General features: G+C 45.5%; 1 protein-coding gene across 2 annotated transcripts in view; it reads left to right on the plus strand.

Annotated features, from left to right (window-relative positions):
- Positions 1-7,818: 7,818 nt before the first annotated feature.
- Positions 7,819-18,882, plus strand: part of JARID2 (jumonji and AT-rich interaction domain containing 2) — a 212,067-nt gene continuing 201,003 nt past the window's right edge. Inside the window, exon 1 of one of the 2 annotated variants that reach the window (XM_071451384.1) lies at positions 7,819-8,927. In XM_071451384.1, the coding sequence (XP_071307485.1) occupies positions 8,883-8,927 (45 nt within the window). In that variant the 5' untranslated portion in view covers positions 7,819-8,882. The remainder of the gene's footprint in view (positions 8,928-18,882) is intronic. The other variant, XM_071451376.1, reaches the window with a different exon arrangement.

Below are 18,882 nucleotides of genomic sequence, written 5' to 3' on the forward strand. Positions count from 1 at the left end.
TCTCTCTTTGGAAATCAAGCCCTGGAAGACAGGCTCTGCCCAGACAGCTGATGTGCAGACAGGAAAAGCAGAATGCAAATGACAGATTTATGGAATGCTACTGGCTGAACTGGGAGTCTCTAGAGCCTCCGGTCCACCCTGGAGCACCAAAGCCTGTGCTGCCTCTTTCCTTCCTCCCACAAAATCACTGGATTCAACTTTCTACAGTAAAACCGGCCTTTGCCCCTTTCCATTTACCTACTCCTGTTCCCCAGCCCTCCATTCTCACAACCTACCTGCTTCTGCACTCCAGTCCCACCCTCCACTTCCTCCTCTCAATTCTTCCCCCATTCCCATGCCACTTTTCACCAATGGAATACTGGCAAGGCAGTCATCTTCCCTTCCCCTGCTCCAGCACTGCCCCATGTGTCTTTTGGCCGCAGAGAGGATCTCCCCTTGCCCATCAACATTGTTCTCTGATCACAACTCTTTGAGATTATTAGTTCCACAAGCCTGATCTTCCCCACGGCTCTTCATAAGGCTGAGGGAGAGAGGAGGAGGAAAGACAGATTTTCAAACAAGCATAGAGAAGTAAAAAGAAGAGGAGGAAGAAGGATGGAGTGCTTCTTTCCACCCTCTCTTCCTTTCACTAAGACACTCCTGTTCCCCTTCTTCCTCATAGAGCTCTTACCTCCATGTAAAAGCCTCTTACTTCAATTTAATGAAATGGTTTAGACTACTAATTCAACTAAAACAGTTCACATTTATGCAAGATTAGAGTATGCAGCCACTTGCACTGAAACAAAATCAGAAGTTCATATCAATTTGACAATTTTTGTTCAAGCTTGTGCACTTCTGAGGATTTTGTTAAAGCTTCTGTGCCTCAGGGGTTACTGTCCCACAATCCTACATCTCAACAGATGCAGGGCAACTGAGCAAACTGCAGTAAATGCTGAACAATGTGGCAAGGACAAGCAACCTTACATTGCTAGCTGTAAAAAGGAGTGAAATAAAATTCAAAGAAAAGAAAAGCTGACAAAGTACTAAGGTACTAAATTCAATAGAGAAAAGGCAGACAAAGAGCCAAATGAAGAGATTTGTGGTGCTTTTTCTGCAGTGCTTGCTCCAAGAACATCATGGCAGTCCACAAGTGATATGTTGCGATCAGTTCTGTGTGCTAAAGGAATGTATTAATTCCATTTTACAGTCTGTAAACTGAGGCAGTCAGAAATGAAGATCTGAAGAGTCTCAAAATACCTAAAATCCAGGTCTTGCTAGCATTAAACACTGCATATTCTGCATTCAAAAGATACAGCTTCCAGCAGCCTTTGGTGCAGATGCACACGTGTAGTCCTAAGACAACCCATAAAATGAGGAACGATGCAAGAGCTACAACAGGAACACTTTAGCAACTACAAACATACTTATTTCCCCATCTCCTCTTCTACATTTTCAAGTGGGAGAACAAAGTGTCCTGCACACAAGATTTGGATCCAAGAGCTGTGATAGTCACAAACCACAACTCATCACCCACCTGGCAACTGTAGCTATTTATGTACAAATTAGTAGTGCTGACCTGGCCACTATTAAAAGATTGATGTAAAGGGTTTACCCAGCATCACACTTCTTGGCAGAGGATCAACTTCTCCAAAGCAACATTCAGCTGCCTTAACAATGAGATTATGTCTTCCCTTCTTACACTCACAGGAACACAGGAGGGTAAGAGTTCAACAGACAACACTCTCTCTCCTTCAGCATGTACTCTAATTCATCCCCAGAGCAGGCTCACTTAATGCACCAAATAAAACCCAGTCATTCTATGGAGGTGGGGGGAAAGGTATGTAATCTATTTTAAGATTAATACAAAGCAATATATAGATGTATGGATAGAATTAATACTGCATAAGCATTTCCCCAATTCTGGCATTTCGTAACTTTTGAGTGCTTAACTTATCCACTTTCATATCCTTTCACTCTGACCATCTGTGGAGTGTCTGCCTGCACGTGCATGTATGGCCGCTTCAAGGATCCTGGAGATGCCAGGCACCATGTCTCAATTACCCAGAGGCCTTTAAATCATGTGCATAAATCCACAGTGCATGAATCCACCCTCGGAGCATGTGATGCAGAATCTACTACACATGTAGAGCCTAAGTGCATGCTGGAAGCTGCCTGTTGGGAAACCCTCAGACCCAGATGCAGAGGCAACACCTTGCATGTTCAGCAGCTTTCTGTGTTGCATGGTCATTATATTTGCATTTTATGTAAATATTTAACAAACGCCTACATTTATACATGTATTTCACAAGTAAAAGAGGTTGGGGGGAAGTGGCCAAACTGATTACCAGTAACTGGCTGCTCGTATCTCTATTTCCCCGTGGGAACAAATAAAAGAAAGTTCCACTTCCCTCTTCCCCAAGGAATTAATTCACTCCAGTAGCTGGTTTTCTCTTAAATAAGTATTGCAATGCTATTTTTAATATTCTACTCCAATATTATGCAATGTTTCAGAGCTTTAAAGACCAAAGCTAAACAATAAGGCAGACTATGAATACAGGACAGCTGGGATGTAAAGCATGACAGGAAGTGGAGAGGAACCCCAATTAGGAAACATGGAAACCAGAATGTCAGGTCTAGGCATCAACTCAAGCCAGTGGCAAGGGATCTGTAGGCCGAGATCTCTCTCTGATGGCCTCCACATCCTTCTTAGTTGCTAGAAGGAAGAGCTGTCTGCCTATGGTAAAGTTCAATCTTCTCAAACATGAAACAAAATATGTTATACATAAATGCTGTCATTGCTTGTCACACAAAAAGTTACTCTGTAGGAATGTGTGTTTATTTGACAGATCTGGGGGTCCACTTTTAAAGTCTCTTTACCTACTCCACCAAGCTTCCGAGAAGTGATTCAAACCTCAAAAAAACCCCTGAGAATTCCCCACAGATCTCTGCAGATGGCCAACCAAATTCTAGGGCTAGAAGCAAGTTCTGTAGCACAAAGCTACCAACCCTCTCTCACCCTCATCCTTCTCAACGTAAAAATCATTTTGCTTTAATTCATATAAGATATAAGGTCTCAGAATTCAAAGCTGCATCACTTTCTATTGTAGGAAATCTGTTTGACACTAGAGAATTTATTCTTGTCTTTTCAGTGGCATAATTCAGATAAATAAGAGTTGAAGGAAAGGTATCCAGAAGTGGTCTTTATGAACTGGTAAGCTGCCATCTGTCCACAGAGAATCACAGCCTGCCCCCAGGACAAGGCTCTTTTATGGCCGATCTTGTCTGGCATCACGCCCTTTGTTTGCCCACTGGGGAACTGTGGCTCACATGAGTTCATCCCATGCTCTTTCTGTCTTCCCCATACTGCTTGTGCCTATTGTTTAATCTATTTGACCAATAAAAAGAGAGAACAACCAAAAAGCTTTAAAAATTATATATTTTTCCTTAGGAACTATATATTCTTTTTTATTAATTTTGACCTGTTTTGACCAGCACCCATAGCAGGACCTTCCACATTAACTTACTAAAACTCTTGCCCCAGAATTCTGAGGACACCACAAACCAATCTGCACATATATCTGCCTTCCAAGTCCAAAAGTGCCAAGAGCAGTAGTCCCCAAATTAAATTAAAAAAAAAATACAGTCAGAGGCAAGTCAGCCATAATGAATGCTCTTTTCCTATAACCTCAGATGGATTTTATCTTCATTGAGATGTGAACTAGGCACATATTATGTAAACTCTAGTAGCTGGAGAGGTATCACCAAGGTTCCTCTTGAATGAAGTTTCCTTTCACTTTTCACTGAATTGTATGCTGGAAAGTTCTATTATATGCTAGAAAGTGTCCATATTTCACCTCTTGCTCAGAGGTAACTGCACCTAGGATGCTTAGTATGCACAAGTCCAAATGAACCATGTATAAAATGTGTTATGCTCATGCAAAGAAATAATCCACAATATCCTCACCCCACCGCCCCCCCCCAAAAAAACTGATCCTAAACAAACCATGCAAACCAAGAAATCCCCCTTCCCACCCAAAACAAAAAACCCCAACAAACCCAAAGAAACAAAAAATCCCCAAAGTTTTTTGTACAATAGCATTATACTCAGACCACTGAGGTTGTTGTAAAGGTTGACACTGGACAATTACTAAAAACTAGTTGTAGAACACATAAATCCAGTTTGGGAGCTCTTTTGTGTGTAATTCCTGTAAAAGTATTATTTAAAATGAAGAAACGAGTAAGAAGGAAACAAGGGAAAAAAAGGATCAAGGAATCTCTATCCTGCTAGCAGTAGTCACTTCTCAAACATCTTCAAGCAGAGTTACAGTTGGAAGTGACCATGATGAAAGTCACAATGAAACTAGAAAAAAAAGTGATCAAATGTAATTGCAAACACTGACATCAATAGCAGTTAACCTATGATACTAAGTGCTATTGTACCAGCATTTAATTAATTTTGCAAAGCAGTCCAGCATCAGTATTTAAAAGGTCAGTCCCCAAAATGTACACAAGCTAGAGCTGAAAGGCAAGACCCACGGTGGATACATGATACCCAGCATGTGCACAATACAATGCTCTGTGTAACAGAACACAAATGTAAATAGAGCCACGGATCCATGGGAAAGGTTTCTGCCACCCAGCCTCGAGAAGAAAATTCATTAGCTTGCACTGACAGTAAGCTCTTGTTCAACACATGGCACAAAAGCCAGCAGCAAACATAGCAACACCAAGACTTTTAAGACCACTCAGGAAGCAATCTCCAAAGTAAAGGGGCGGGGGAATAGCTGGGTTTGCTACCTTATGCCATCTGAGAAAAGCCAGGTAGGTTTTCCATAAAAACTTTTTGCTCAGCTGTTGACTCAGAAATACATGAATGGCCATCTTTGTCTCTTCTGGCTTTCCAAAATGTCTCTTGGAGGAGCACAGACTCGTTGTTACTAATTGAAGAAAAGCCAAGACAAAAGCATTTTTTTCCAAGGATGTCCTAGACCTTCATGCTACATAAGCACCTTAATAAAAACAAGAGAGGACAGGAAGTTAAACAGTCCTATGAGAAATGTGCATATTTCCAATTTCAAGGAATGAAAACCTCACTTTAGACTTACTCTTAAGAAGGAATCTACATTTTCCCATAAGAGACCTAATGGAAAGGCTTCAGAAGACCAACCTCATCACAAGTAGTATTATCCTAAAAGCTTTGATACTGGATGAGGCCAAGCACAGACCATTTTATACCCCAATTTTTATTAAACAAGATTGGGAAAAGAGTCCTGAAATAATTAGAAATAAAAACGAAGAAGTTAAGGGAAACTAGAGAAATTATGACATAACTTTATTTCTTCCATTCAGCGTCCTAAACTTTATTTGTATTGTATTTCTAAGGTAAAGGGAGAACACCATGGTCACTTATTTATATAAATGAGGAAGGATGGTCTTGTTATGAACAAGTTCAGAAGTTAATACAATTAGAGTTGTTAGTGTTAATCTGAAACTGTAACAAGTTAATTGTGTTATTTAAATTGTTGTTAAATGTTAAACCTTTAAGTTACCCCAACAGTTAATCCCCTTACCCTACCAATAACTTTGTTACACCTGTGGTGTACTGCCTCTGCTGCTTCCCAGCGTGGCATCAGGTAACACCCCCGGGAAAATAGCAAACTAAGAGACGGTCAAGGAAATCCAACGAAAGACCCTGAAAACAACAAGCTGGCCGAAGATTTAAGGAACTAAGTGATGGGTCCTACTAGCCAGAAGTTCTCCTACTGCACCACCAAGGCTTTAGATGTCACTGTGACCTGACTAGAACTGGGTCAGAATGAGGACCCTAGACGACGAGCCTAAAATTGTCTTCCTAGGCACGCCTGTGGGGATGGAAACCTCAGTTCTGCTGTGGAGCAAAACTGTCTACCTCCTCCTCTGGCCCACATCCAGAGCTGATCACTCAATAAAGGCATCCAAGAGGAGCTGGTCTCCTTGCCCTATTCATTTCAGCCTCATGGTGAAAACTTAAGACTAGGTACTAGTGAGTGACATTCTGGCAAGTTCTGTGTCCTGCTCTCCTGCCCCTGAACACTGCCACTCAAGAGTCTTGCACAAAAATTGTCATTCCTGTGGGGCAGATATAATACTCTCCAGAAGGGAACTGAACATAAAAACTGCAGGTGGAAAACAGTGTAAAGCCCCTAAAGCATCACCCAAGTGTAGTAATTAGCGTAAGAGTAAAGCAGCTCATAGTTGGTGGTGAGTCCTACAGAAAAGCACAACACACACTGGGTACGGTGATACCTCACACCAAGGGAGATCATTAATGACGCTCTTTCCTCCCCGTCCCTAGAGGAGATGTAATTATAGAATCATAGAATATTAGGGGTTGGAAGAAACCTTAAAGATCACATCGTTATAGCTCCCGCTGTCCCGGGAAAGGACAATTCCCTCTAGATCAGGATGTTCAAAGGCCTTCTCCAACCTGGCTTTGAACAACATGGATGGAGACTCTACAGAATATTTTCTTTTCCAGGCTGAACAGTCCCAAACATTCGCAGCCTGTCTCTGTAGTGAAGGTGCTTTAGTCCCCTCATCAACTTCGTGACCCTCCTCTCTTGCTCCAACCCCCTCACCCGCCATTAAGGAACTGCTGGGCTTTTGCTGAAGAAGGACATTCCACTTCCGTAACAGTTTACTTTCTTTTTGTTTTAATGAAATAAAAAATACACTTGAAATTAATCGAGAATTGGAACTTCGGGATTTCACACCAGGAGTTTCTAGGAGCCGCGGGCGGATCCAGCGGTAGAGCCCGCCGGGGATGGGGCAGCAGGCGCCGACCAGCCCTGGGCGAGGACGGGCCGCTCGCCTGGGCAGCCGCCGGGCTCTCGGCGACGTTTAAAAGCATCCATCCATCCATCCATCCATCCATCCATCCATCCATCCATCCATCCATCCATCCATCCATCCATCCATCCATCCATCCATCCATCCATCCATCCGCACAGGAAGGTTATTCCCGGGCGCGCCCAGCTCCCGCGGGGCAGCCCCGGCGCGGCGGCGGCGGCGCAGGAGGCGTGACCTCGGAACACCTTGGAGACACCGAGCGGGCCCCGCACGGGCCAGCCCAGCCCGCTGCGTGTCCCGAGCTGACACGCCCGCCCGGCAGGCAGGCAGGCAGTCCGTCTGTCTGTCCGGCAGACCCAGACCGCCGCCTCCTCAGCGGGCGCAGCATACAGACACGAAGTTTTCGGCCGCCACTTCCCAGCCCAACCCAGACACATTAATCCCCCCGCTCCGCCTGCAGCCTCCCGCGGCGCCTGCCTGCCTCCCCACTCCCTGTCAGCGATTCCAAATAAACTTCCCCTTCGCCCTTCTCCTCCTCCTCCTCCCTTCTCCTGTCGTGCCTCTCCCCCGCCCTCTGCCCCCCCCAGCCTCTACCATCGAGCGCCGCGGAGGGGGGAAACCGACATGGGGGGGGGGGGGGGTGGTGTTGGGGAAGGACGAGCGTGGCGAAGGGGGTTCCGTGCCCAGCAGCCAATCGGCCGCCGGGCGCGCAGCGCACGCCGGGAGGTGTAGTTCTCCGCCGTTCGCCATTTTGTGGCGAGGGAACTACAACTTTCCCCACGAGCAAGGACAATTCTTAGGGCCTGCGAGGCCAAACGTGACTTTCAGGTGCTGCCAGGGCGGCGGGCCCCCCGTGCGTGCCGAAGCCGGGGGAGGCGCGGCGGGCGCAAGGACGGAGCGGAAGGACAGCCCTTGGCAGGCGGGAGGAGTGAGGAGGCTGCAGCGGGGCGGGGAGGGGGGCAGGGCACGGCGACAGAGCGTGCTGCGCTTTTGAGGGACCGTCTTCAAACTCCGGGCTCGGGTTTCGGCGTAGGGCTCGCGGCGACCTTCGCTGCCGGGTGGCCACGCTAAAATGCCGAAAGAAGGGAGGTGGGAACAGGGGTGGGGGTTGGGAGAGGGAAGCGCATGACGCTTGACCCGCATGGAGTGTTCAGCGAGGCCTGTTGCATGCGCTGAGCGTGGCAAGGGGCCGGGCGCTGCGGCTGCTGCCCCGGTTGGGAATTAAGGGCGAGCCCTAGGCGGTGTATGCATGTATGTGTGTGTGTGCCGTGTGTCCGTGTGTGTATATATACACACGCATACATACATACATACATACATACATACATACATACATACATACATATATATATACACACACATACACAGACGCGCGCGCGCACACGCACGCACGCAGACATATATATTAACAACAGAGGAGGGGAGGGAAAAAAAAAAAAAAAAGAGCCAGGTCCATTTAAAGTTGCTGGCGGAGAGCTGTTCTCATTGGTTAGGGGGGGAGCTGGAGGAGCGGAGACACACACGGTGCGTGCAGCACTCGCTGCCGCCGCCGCCGCCGCCGCCGCTGCTGCCGCCGGAGCCGCCGCCGCCGCCGCTGCTGGAGTTGTCCCTGCCGCTTTCCCTGCTGCAGCGGCACAAACGTGACTTCCAACGTCCCGATTATTTATCTTCTCCTCCCGGCCCCTTTCCTCCTCCAAGATGTAACTACAGCTCTGACACTAAGGACCTGCAGATCGCTTAGGCGGCTTGAAAAAGAGAAAAGGGGATATCAAGGGCGTCGTTTTTTGTGTTTAGGGGGAAATTTTCCATTATAATGCTTCACTAAAGTGAATTGTTTTTTTTTTGTTTCCTTCGCATTCGTCTTTTTTTTTTTTTTTTCTTCCGTCCCCCATTTCTCGGATTTATTGCTAGGAGAATCACATTGTGAGGAAAGAAAGTCGGATTACAAGATACCACTACAAACAACCCCCTCCCCCCTGGATTTTTTCGGTATTTTTTTAAATTTTTTTTTTATTGTCTCGGCTTTAATTCATGAAGCAATTGTCCCCTTTTGCAATCAGAATTTGGATACCAGAATGAGCAAAGAAAGACCCAAGAGGAATATAATTCAAAAGAAATACGTAAGTGGTCATAACATACATCGTTTGACTCCCAGTTTTACGAAATGGCAGTGAATGTCAAGTTTATAGCTAATCTTGCAGCTCTAAGGCTTTGGGAACAAATGTGATGCTGAATTTGATTTTTCTGTGGTGTGGTGGGGGAGTTTCAGAGGCCCCTTTTAACAGGGAAGCCTGCTATCCAGTTCGGTTATAAAACCAGATTTGTGTAGCGATTCCTCCAGTGAATAAATGTATTGACCTCAAATGACACAATCATAATCTAGTTTTAGATGAAACGCGAGGAGCTCGGGGGGCTGCCCCGATGTGTCACCGAACTGCATTTTCAAGCGGTTTTCTTAATTCTGTGCTTTTGCATGCTAAAATAGGTTTGTTGTTGTTTTTTGGGGTTGGTGTTTTGTTGTTTTTTTTTTATTTTTTGGTTGGGGTTGGGCTTTTTGGTTTTTTTCTCTCTCTTCTTTTTTTTTTTTTTTTTTTTTTTTTTTTTTTTTTTTTTTAATTATCTACGTGTGTCTGTCCCCGTCTGGTGAAGCGGCGGCGGTGGTTGTTGGAAGCCCTTTAACTTGAAACCGAGTGGTTATGGCGAGCTGGTTTCTCGCAGTACCACATCCCCTTCTCCTGTGTGCGATCCTCGGCTGCTCTGCCTTGCGATAGACACCGGAGCAGCTGGGAATCGCCTTACGGGCAGCGCGTTCCTCAAGATTGACTGGAATAATGAGGAAAATGGCTCGGTGCTGTTTTAAAAATAATTCATTATGATGGCTCGAAAATTTGGGCTAATCCAGCGGAGCCTGGGCTGTATTTCTGCCTCTCTCTATTCAGCCGCTTAACCAATCCCTCGTAATTGTCTAATCCTTTAAACATATAAATGTGGATGGGTAGTTGGATTTTTGTTCGTGCTCCAGTTACGTTTTGATTGGCACAGGACAGTTCTTCCTTAACGTTTGGGAAAGCGGAGGGGATTATCTATATATGCAGTAAAGCGAATAATGTTTTTTATCTCCATGTTTAAAAAAAAACCAACAAATTTTGGGGGGCGGATATGGGGGGAAATACATAGAAATCCTCGCTTTTGGGCGTGTTTGATGCGAGGCTTTAAAAGTTGTAGTTTATATCGCGTCTTGTCGCCTGCGCCGATTTCTTTCAGCGTAGGGGTGTCCCTTGGCAGGGAGGGTGACCTTCGGGACACTTTGCCTCGGTATTCTATAGATTTGGTAAAAACTGCAGTTGACTCCAGCTGACTGCCGCTATCGATTGCCCGCCCCGCTGCAACGCTGCCCGGGGGAGGCGGTGGAACGATGTTTTGGGGATGAAGGGGAGGGGGGGCCTGCGCGCTATGTCGAAGCTGCCCCCCTCCTCCTTTCCAACCCCCCCCGCACCCCCCTAAATTTCCGAATTAAAATACATCCGCATTGCAGAGGAGAGGGGAGCCCGGGGCCGGCGAGTTTAAAGTATGGCATCGAAACGGGAACGGCGGGTGGAAAGTCTGGCGAAACACGCGAGGCGTCCACGTTTCCCAGGCAGGCAGACAAAAGCGGGGGGGGGGGGGGGGAAGGAAACCGCGGTGTTATTAATTAAAGGGGGAGGGGGGGCAAGAAGAAGAGGGGGAGAGATCACCCCAAAGCCCGGCTCCCCCCGGGCTCCCCGGGGCGAACAATGCGGCGCCGCTTCCGTAACGCCGGGCAGGGGCCGAGAGCGCGGCTCCCGGGGGAGGAGAGACGAGGGCGGACAATGTGCAGGGGTGCTCGCTCTCCCGCTCACAACTTCGCCGCGGCGCTTTTATTTAACCCTTTTCGCCCGTCTCCTATTTTCCCCCCGAGCCCCTCCCCATTTTCGTTTTTTTGCAGGGGGCGGCGGTGCTGGCGGGGCGCGCTGGCGGCGGCGGCAGCAACAGGTTGCCGGGGCTGTGACGGAGCCCGCGGGCCGCCGGCCACGCCGCCGCCCGGCCAGGTTCGCCCCGCTCCCGTGACGTCACAAAGGGACGGGCCTGCGCGCCGCGGAACCTTCGGCGTCCCCCCAGCACTGCGCCCCCCCGCCCCTCCGTGACGTCACGGCGAAGCGGGGCGGGGGCGGGAGGAGCCCCCGGGGCAGCGCTCGGCGGCGGCGCCGCGGGGGAGGGAGGGAGGGAGGCAGGCAGGGAGCGAGGGGGCGGCCCGGGCCAGGTGAACAGGTGCGGGGCCGCCCTGCCGCCGCCTTCGGGGTGGGAGGAGAGCGCCCGTCACGTTGCCCTGTGGCGACACGCGTGGTGGCACGTCTCCTGCCCGTGACCTTCGGGCGCTACGGTAGCCCGGCGGAGCGCGCCGCCGCCTCTTCCTCCTCCTCGCCAGTGCCAGCACAAGCTTCGCCTGCACCTGGAACAATGGTCCCGGTGTCGGGACCCATTTTGCCCACCCCAGTCCCTCGTGCCCCTAGGCCGGAGGTGATGCTCCGCCAGAGGAGTGAGGGCACAGCCACCGCACGGGCACCAAGTGTGGTACTTCATGGCCCCGCTCCTCTCGTGTCACTGCCAGTTGTCACAGAGGCATGGAATCACAGAACGGTTTGGGCTGGAAGGGGACCTTGGAGATCACCTAGTTCCAACCCCCCTGCCGTGGGCAGGGACACCCTCCACTAGATCAGGTTGCTCAGAGCCCCATCCAGCCTCAGCTTAGACTGGCCTTGTGTCAGGAGTGAAGCCTGTTCAGGCTGCTGCTGCTGCTGTTTTTTTCTTTTCAGCATTTGCGAAATGAATTCTGAAAACAAGAAGGTAGTGAGAACAATGGAGGAAAGCCTCCGTGTTGTGGGCTGCCCTCGCAGGGCTCGGCTCCCTGCTCAGTAAGTGCTCGCAATTGAAAGTTCTCTTAAACTTAGGAAGCGTTACCTTTTGCGATTGGCAAACCAGGAATGAGGAAATCCGTGTATGCATCTTCTTTTCCTGTGGTTTAAAAACGCTATCGCTTAATTTTTAAAAGATCCATGGCTGACTCATGCAACTCTTTCTTCTCACTTTACCCTCCTCCTTCTCAAACATCTTTACATATCAAATATTGCCTTTTGGCTCCAGCCTCACAAAACTGACAGCTTTGTAAAGCATCCACTGAGAAGCCAGACTGCGTTCAGTATGCGTTTGGAATTAATAGTTCTTGATTCAAAAGCTTTGATGTCTTGTACGAAGTTCACAGGTGCATTTTTCTGACTGTTTTTGTGATGCTCGAATAGCAAATCTTCTGTTCCTGCTAGCTTAGGTCTCAGAGTATCAGACCTGGATTACCGCCTTAAAATACCTGCGCAGTTCTGCCACGGCACAGTTCTGCCACGGTAGCAGATGGTGAAGTATAATTAAGGAGCAATATCACTACTGTCACCTCCTGTGATTTGTTTCCTTATCCTTGCAGAAGTAAAAGTGCTGTAGTCTGCCATGAGGTGACACACTTCACCTACGGATGGCCTGGTAAGCCCCTCAGACAGAGGGCCAGCGAGGCCTGGCCAGGATTAGCATGCTGCAGACATCTGAGAGCTCTGGTGCCTGCTGCAGCCTTTGAAACAATACTCTTTATTTGGGTGTGCTTGATGTGGGCTCAGGGAGTTGAGTTTTGGGGGGGATGGTAACTGCAGCACCACCCCCTTCTTCTGCATCGGGGCATTTGTGCAGGAGCCTGACCCTGGGCACTCCAGGGCTTCTGCTGGAGCTGCCTGCCCTGCTGCTTTTTCTGTGAGCAGTTGCCATTTCTCTTCCCCATCCCCACAACTGACGACAGGCTCAAAGTCTGACCACTTCCTACAAGAAATAATGTAAAGAGGGTGCTGGCAGCAGAGATAGTACTCAGTGTAAGCTGCATCTTCATTCGCATCACCTTTGGGGGCTTTTTTTTGCTGGGTCTCTTTCACACTTGCTGTAACAATTCCAGCAGCATAGCTGCTCAAGTCTTTTCCTGTGTGAAAAACTTAAACATGCTAGCTGCGCTCGAGAGCTACTTTTGGGTTCCTCTTAACCTCCTTCTGGTCTCTTGAGACTATATCATTATGTTGTAAGTGGCTATAGGATAGTACATAAGTAGAAACTAATAATTAAAGTACTTTTTTTTTTAATGATATTTTGCTATCAACAGATGTTTTGCCCTGAGATACTAATGGACTCCTGCTCACTCTGATGGTCTGCAAGCCAGGAGCAGTAAGATGCTGCCCAGAGTGAATTAGAGTGAATCAAGGCCCCTGTGAAGAGTTTCTAATGTTCATTAACCACTTTCACCTTCTCTTGTGAGGCCTACGAAGCCAGTATTAAAAACATATTACCCCCTCCTTTTCTGTAGTAATAGCTAATGTTATGCATATGCTAAAATGTGGTATAAACGTCAGTATTATTGATTCTGTAAGGCAGTAGCATTCCCTCCATTTTATTGTTTGATGAAAAAGAAAGAAGTCTAAATTACTAGCTAGCCTGAAGCTACATGCTGTAACAGCGGCAGAGTTGGAACTAATCTGTATTTCTGCTGCCTTCTCCAGTATTCTATCCTGTACCTTACAGGCTGTTGCTACAAGGCATGGCATCTGCATTATAAGAGACTACTTTATGTAGTTCCAACTTTCTTCAAAAATTTTCCCTATCCTAGTTATGGTCTGGACTGTTAGATTAATGTTATATTCTTAACATAATAAAAAAGGCATTTCAGTATGGATGCTTCTATTTTTTTTTAATAGATGATCATACCCTGCAGCTGATAGAGACCAGTTGATACTGTGATGACTCAGCTGTGGGAGTATTACATAAAGTAGGTCAACTTTTAAATCTTATAGTCTGAAGCTAAAGAGAATCCACGTTAAACTTTATGTTTTCTTTATGCACTTTACTGTTATTTCCTGGCTTGAACCTAAGTGAAAGCTCTTGAGGAGGTCGAACATGTTTTGGGGGGTTGATTTGGGGTTTGCTTTTGCCCATTTTTATTGTATAGTGACTGAATTCAATCAACTTGACGGAGGGGAAAGACCAGCTGCTTTCATTTCTAAAGTTTCCAGTTTGCAGCAGTCAAGTGAAAGGAAGGCTTTAAAGGCAATTTTAAAGTAGGGAAAGCAAAAGCAGAGACACGTTTATTATTTTTTATTACAAGCACCCAGCTTTTGTGTGATCTAGCAGATGTGGAATTTGCAGAGGAATACTCAATTCTTCAAAATCCAAATTTGCATTTAAAACACTCTGGTTTCTCCCCCTTAGTCCTTTGCATGGCTTGCTTCCCAACTATAAATGTAAACCAAGTGTAAATGATGCATTGTTTGCCTTAGTGGGCAGACAGTCTGAAAACAATAGTGCTGATGGATTTGACTGCCTCTGTGTAAGATTAACGGGGACATTAAAATTCAAGTCTATTAATGCAAATTTCAGTGTTGCCAAACCTGAACTTCCCTTAAGTGTTTCCTGGTGCTGATGGCCCTAAATGTCCCAACCCCACAGGCCAAAACTTAAGCTTGACAGTTTTTAACCTGTTGTTAGGACCTTAGAGAAAAGGGTAAAATGTACCTGGAGTTTAATGTCCAAATGAATGATGGGACATGGTACACATAGACTTTTTGTACTTAACCACCATTTTTTATTTAAAGCATTTTTAAGCGGTAGGAAGCCACCAGGAAACTTAAAATCTGCAAGCCCCTTGTAAAATTCAGGTCTAGTATGTGAGGATTACTTGGCACTGAAATTCAGATACAGGAAATAATATGATTGCCAAAATCTATTTGGTGTTCTCTTAGATCTTTGATGGGTTGGTTGTTTTGCTGGCTTATTACTTCTGGGAATATTGGATGCAATCCTTCTTGGTTTTTAACAGGCAGGTTTTATTTGGGAGCTCATAGTTTTCATTTGGAGGGGTGAGTTTATTTCAGTCAGTTACAGAAACGTTTCCTCAATGAAGCAGTAGGTAGAAGGTTTAAAACCATTTGCTGTTTCACTTGCTCGGGTTTCACACTTTCCCTTGTGTAATGACATCCTGTTCTGAAGTTGTTCCTTCAGTAATCTGACAGCAGCCTGGTATTTCCAGTGTGGGCTGTGGGAAAGGAATAAACCCTTTAATTATAGCAGTGAGGTCTTGTTTGAAAATATGCTAGCTCTCCTCCCCTCTGCTTGTCCTGTCTTTTTGTCTGACTCTTTCCTATGCAGAAAAGGGATCTGAAGCTGTAAAATGCTGCTGTTGAAGTTGCTCTGCAAGGGTGGCCATGATGAGTGGCAAAGCTCAGCAGTGCCTGGGACCATAGCCATGCCAAACACCGCGTCTCCAGGCTTGGGATCATGGTTCCTTGGTCTGTGAGCAGACGGATGCTGGGAGTGCACCCCATCTGCTCCCATGCCAAGTTTATTGGCTTAATTTATGCTCCTGCAGGAAGCCATTCCGAGTGACCAGCCTGGCTAAGCACAGAAGCAGAGAAAGAGGCACAGGTGGAAATCATCGTTTCACTGGTATACATAGGGAAGATGTGAAGCTGCTTCAGCATTTCTGCAGGAAATGTTTCATCCTGGACTGATGCGTCACAAACAATATCCCCTATTTTTATCTGAGGGACAAAAACCTCCTTTTATTGGGCTTTAATGGGATTGTGTGATTAAAAATCCACTGAAAACAAGGTGAGAAAGGTAAACTAAGGTCTCTGTATACTTTCTGCATCTAGGTCAGGCCTTTGGAGCTGGAGTAGTTTCTGGTCAGGTTCAGTTTAGTGCCTGTAGAACTGCTACAGGTGGAATTGGATATTTTGACACTGCTAAAATCAGTTCAGCAGAAATGTGATGATGCCCTCAGAAGAGTTCATAATTGCATCACTTGAGGGGCATGATTTAATCCTTTCTAAATGTCTCTCCTCTGTAATCTGCTTCGTCTTTTCTGCATGGCTTCTTGCCATCTTTTCTGCCAAGTTCTTCCCTTGATTTGCTCTGCAAAAAAGGCAGCCTTGGATCTGTGACTGAGAAGAAATGCAAATAATAGGAAGTTGAGAAACTGTGGCCTGCTGCTGTACTCCAGGAGGGTTTGTGGTATTTGAGTCCCTGGTGCTCTGCTTTCAGTTCTTGAAGCTTGCCTTTCTGGTCTGACATCTTTTGGATGACGTGATAGTTGCAGGAGATTAGCGTATTTTGGCACACACATGCTATGATGACTGGCTAACGATATTTACAGCATTCAAAAATAAACCATGGGAGCTCATTCTGACATAATCTACTAATCTTAGTTTTGCACTTTGATACTGTGTTGTCTGAGCCAAGTTAGGATAACTATATATTGCAAGCAATTCATTTTTAGCTTTGCTTGCAGATGAGTGTTGAGGCAGTGCATGCTTTTCAATTAAAAATGATGGGAGTGAATTTGGAGAAATTATCCGCTCTTTCAACTATATGCTTATTCTGTGCCTATTTTTGAAACAGTTTTATGTGAGTGGGTAGAGATGCATGCTCCACGATATTTCTGGATATGTTGTGTACTGGCATTTTGATGAGGTTATTTTTTTCCTTCACTGCCCACAAGAATGGGATAGTCTTCTGTGCCCTTTCCCACATTTGTATGTTATGGGAAGAACTTTCTTTTCTCTTTGAGCATTGTACTTCATTCTTTTTCTGGATAACAAAAAAAATCTATTACTGCCTTGGGTAAACTTTAGTCTTGTGCTAGGCATCTTGCTAGTTATGCTGCATTTGGGGGAGTCCAGCCAAGAGAGTAAGCTTTTGAGGCTCCCAGGTGGCAGGAATTCAATTTGCCCTGGACCTTGACAACTGCATTTAAACAGCTAAATAATAATTTTCTGTCCACATTTTTGAATGGCCTGCACGTTTAAGAATTGCAGTGAGGAACTTGGTGATGTAAAGCCTGTGAATCAAGTCAATGGCAATGTACAAATATTTTTTCAGGTTGCTACTATTGAAATGGACAGAAACCATGAGTCTTGGACAGGAGTCTGCAGTCTCTCAGTCTTTAAGATGCTTATCATATTTTTATTAGCTGTTATATTTAGCATATAGTTTCCTGTTTTGGTCTTAAACTGGGAGTCTTTATGTTCACAAAGTTCATTGCAATTAGATTTTTAAGATGCTGCAGGCCACCAACTTATGTTTATAGCTTTTTTTTCTTTTTGTAAGGTACCCATTAGACAGACTGAGGGTGACTTAGAGAAGGGATATGTTTCCTTCTTTCTCGCCTTTTTTATTTTATGGATCCTACTTTCAGCCACTTTGTCCTACAGTTCTTTTTGGTACATCAAAGTTGTAAGCCAGATTTCTCAGCTGCAGCATGCATGTTAAAACCCCCAAAACACAAATTTGCAACCCTGCACATATGTCAGATGAATTAGCTTCTTAACTCAACTTGAGCTGAAAAAACCTCAAAAATCCAAGATACTTTTGTTTTGATTTGAGCCCTAGAAAACTTGATTCAGACTTTTGAGTTCACAAAACTCAAAGCCAATTAAAAAGAAGGCTTTCTGTTACTGTTTTTTAAGTTGACTGGTAACTAAACTGGTGTTGTATGAGGTTCCTTTTTTGGTGGTGTTTCAGGTGACCAGCCTTCATTAAGTCTATTTCATGTATGGATGACCTAGATGGAATGTATACCTGAGATGGGGTTTTCTGATTGATAATCACTTTTTTACCCCCTCCTGAAGTGTAGTGATAATGATGATAATTCTCATGGCCTGTTGCCACTTTGCAGGCTGGTAAAAGCTTTTCAAACTTAAGATTAAGGCTCCAGCAGCAGAAAGACTGCCCTCTTACAGTCTTGTTTGGGTATAGTAGAGCTTTTAATAAATTATTAGAAGAAGTGCTACTCCAACTAACTTCTGCTTTATAGCCGCAACTGAAAGGGACATTCTCTGGTCTCAGAAAGCCAGTGTTAATTCTATTGTTGTAGTTATTCAGCTTATAATGGAGACATAGTAATATAATTTTGTAAGACAGGCAACTTCATGTAACTTAAAAGCTGGAATTAGGGCATGTTATAGTAACTGTAACTTGTGAATTATTTATAATTTGGAAGAAATAATGGTTGTCCTAGTAGCAAATAATTTTGAAGCGGCTTTTTTTTTTTCCTGATCTGTTATGCCATGAACCAGTAAAAACAACAAAATAAGAAGTAGCTGTCAAGAGAACCTGTCCTGTCCTACTCTCTTTTTCAGATTGTGTTTGAATGCCCTGTATATGGCTTAAGCTTTTTGCCTTCAGTAACAGCATTATGAATGTGGAGACCAGTGAGGTGCCTAGTGCTGTGATTCTGTGGTTACTCTAAGCCTGCACTGCACTGGTGGAAGTGGTTCAGCCTTCCCTCTGGCTGCTTCTTCCCCTTCTCTTCTGCAGGCTGACATGTACTAGGTGATCACTCCCACCTCAGACTGGGGACTTTGCAGGTAAAAACTGAACTGACAAAATGTGGTTGATTTTTAATGTGGATTCATTTAATATTGCAGTTTGTGATGTAGCTAGAAAAATACTTGGTCTTGGGAAAGTGTTACAGGGACACCCAGTGAAGTGGCAAGGGAGGGGTAGGATTGCGTCTGTTAGCAATAGAGTGAGTTTAAATGGGCTGTGAAATTATGACTAAATAGGAGTCAAGATACATGTTTTATTTCATAGCAAGTAAAATTAGCTGTCCTTGTCTGTTTTAAGGGTTGTTCGGATTTAGATCTTGCTGTACTGCCTTACTGCTGGAAGCATGGTGAATATTAAACAATGTTGAAATTAAGTTAGACCTCACAGGTGAAAATGAAGCTAAAGGTGTTTGTGCCTGTGGTGATGGCAGTGCCATAATCATTTCCAAAGTGCTAAAATCAGTTCAAATAGAATTAAAAATGTTCCACTGTTACATGTTACGCTTGCTTAGGTAGGATTTGAACAATTTTGTCCTTCAATGAGAGAAATAAAAAGAGGAAGAAAAGAAAATTAAGATAGCTGTTCTGCTGGAGGCTAAGTTCCACTGCTGAATGTGGTAGAAGAACTGCTACTCTTTTCTAATTCAGCAGCCAC

The sequence above is a fragment of the Agelaius tricolor genome, unplaced genomic scaffold (assembly GCF_023055355.1).
Source record: "Agelaius tricolor isolate 1412-34295 unplaced genomic scaffold, bAgeTri1.0.p SCAF_2, whole genome shotgun sequence".
Lineage (NCBI taxonomy): Eukaryota > Metazoa > Chordata > Aves > Passeriformes > Icteridae > Agelaius > Agelaius tricolor.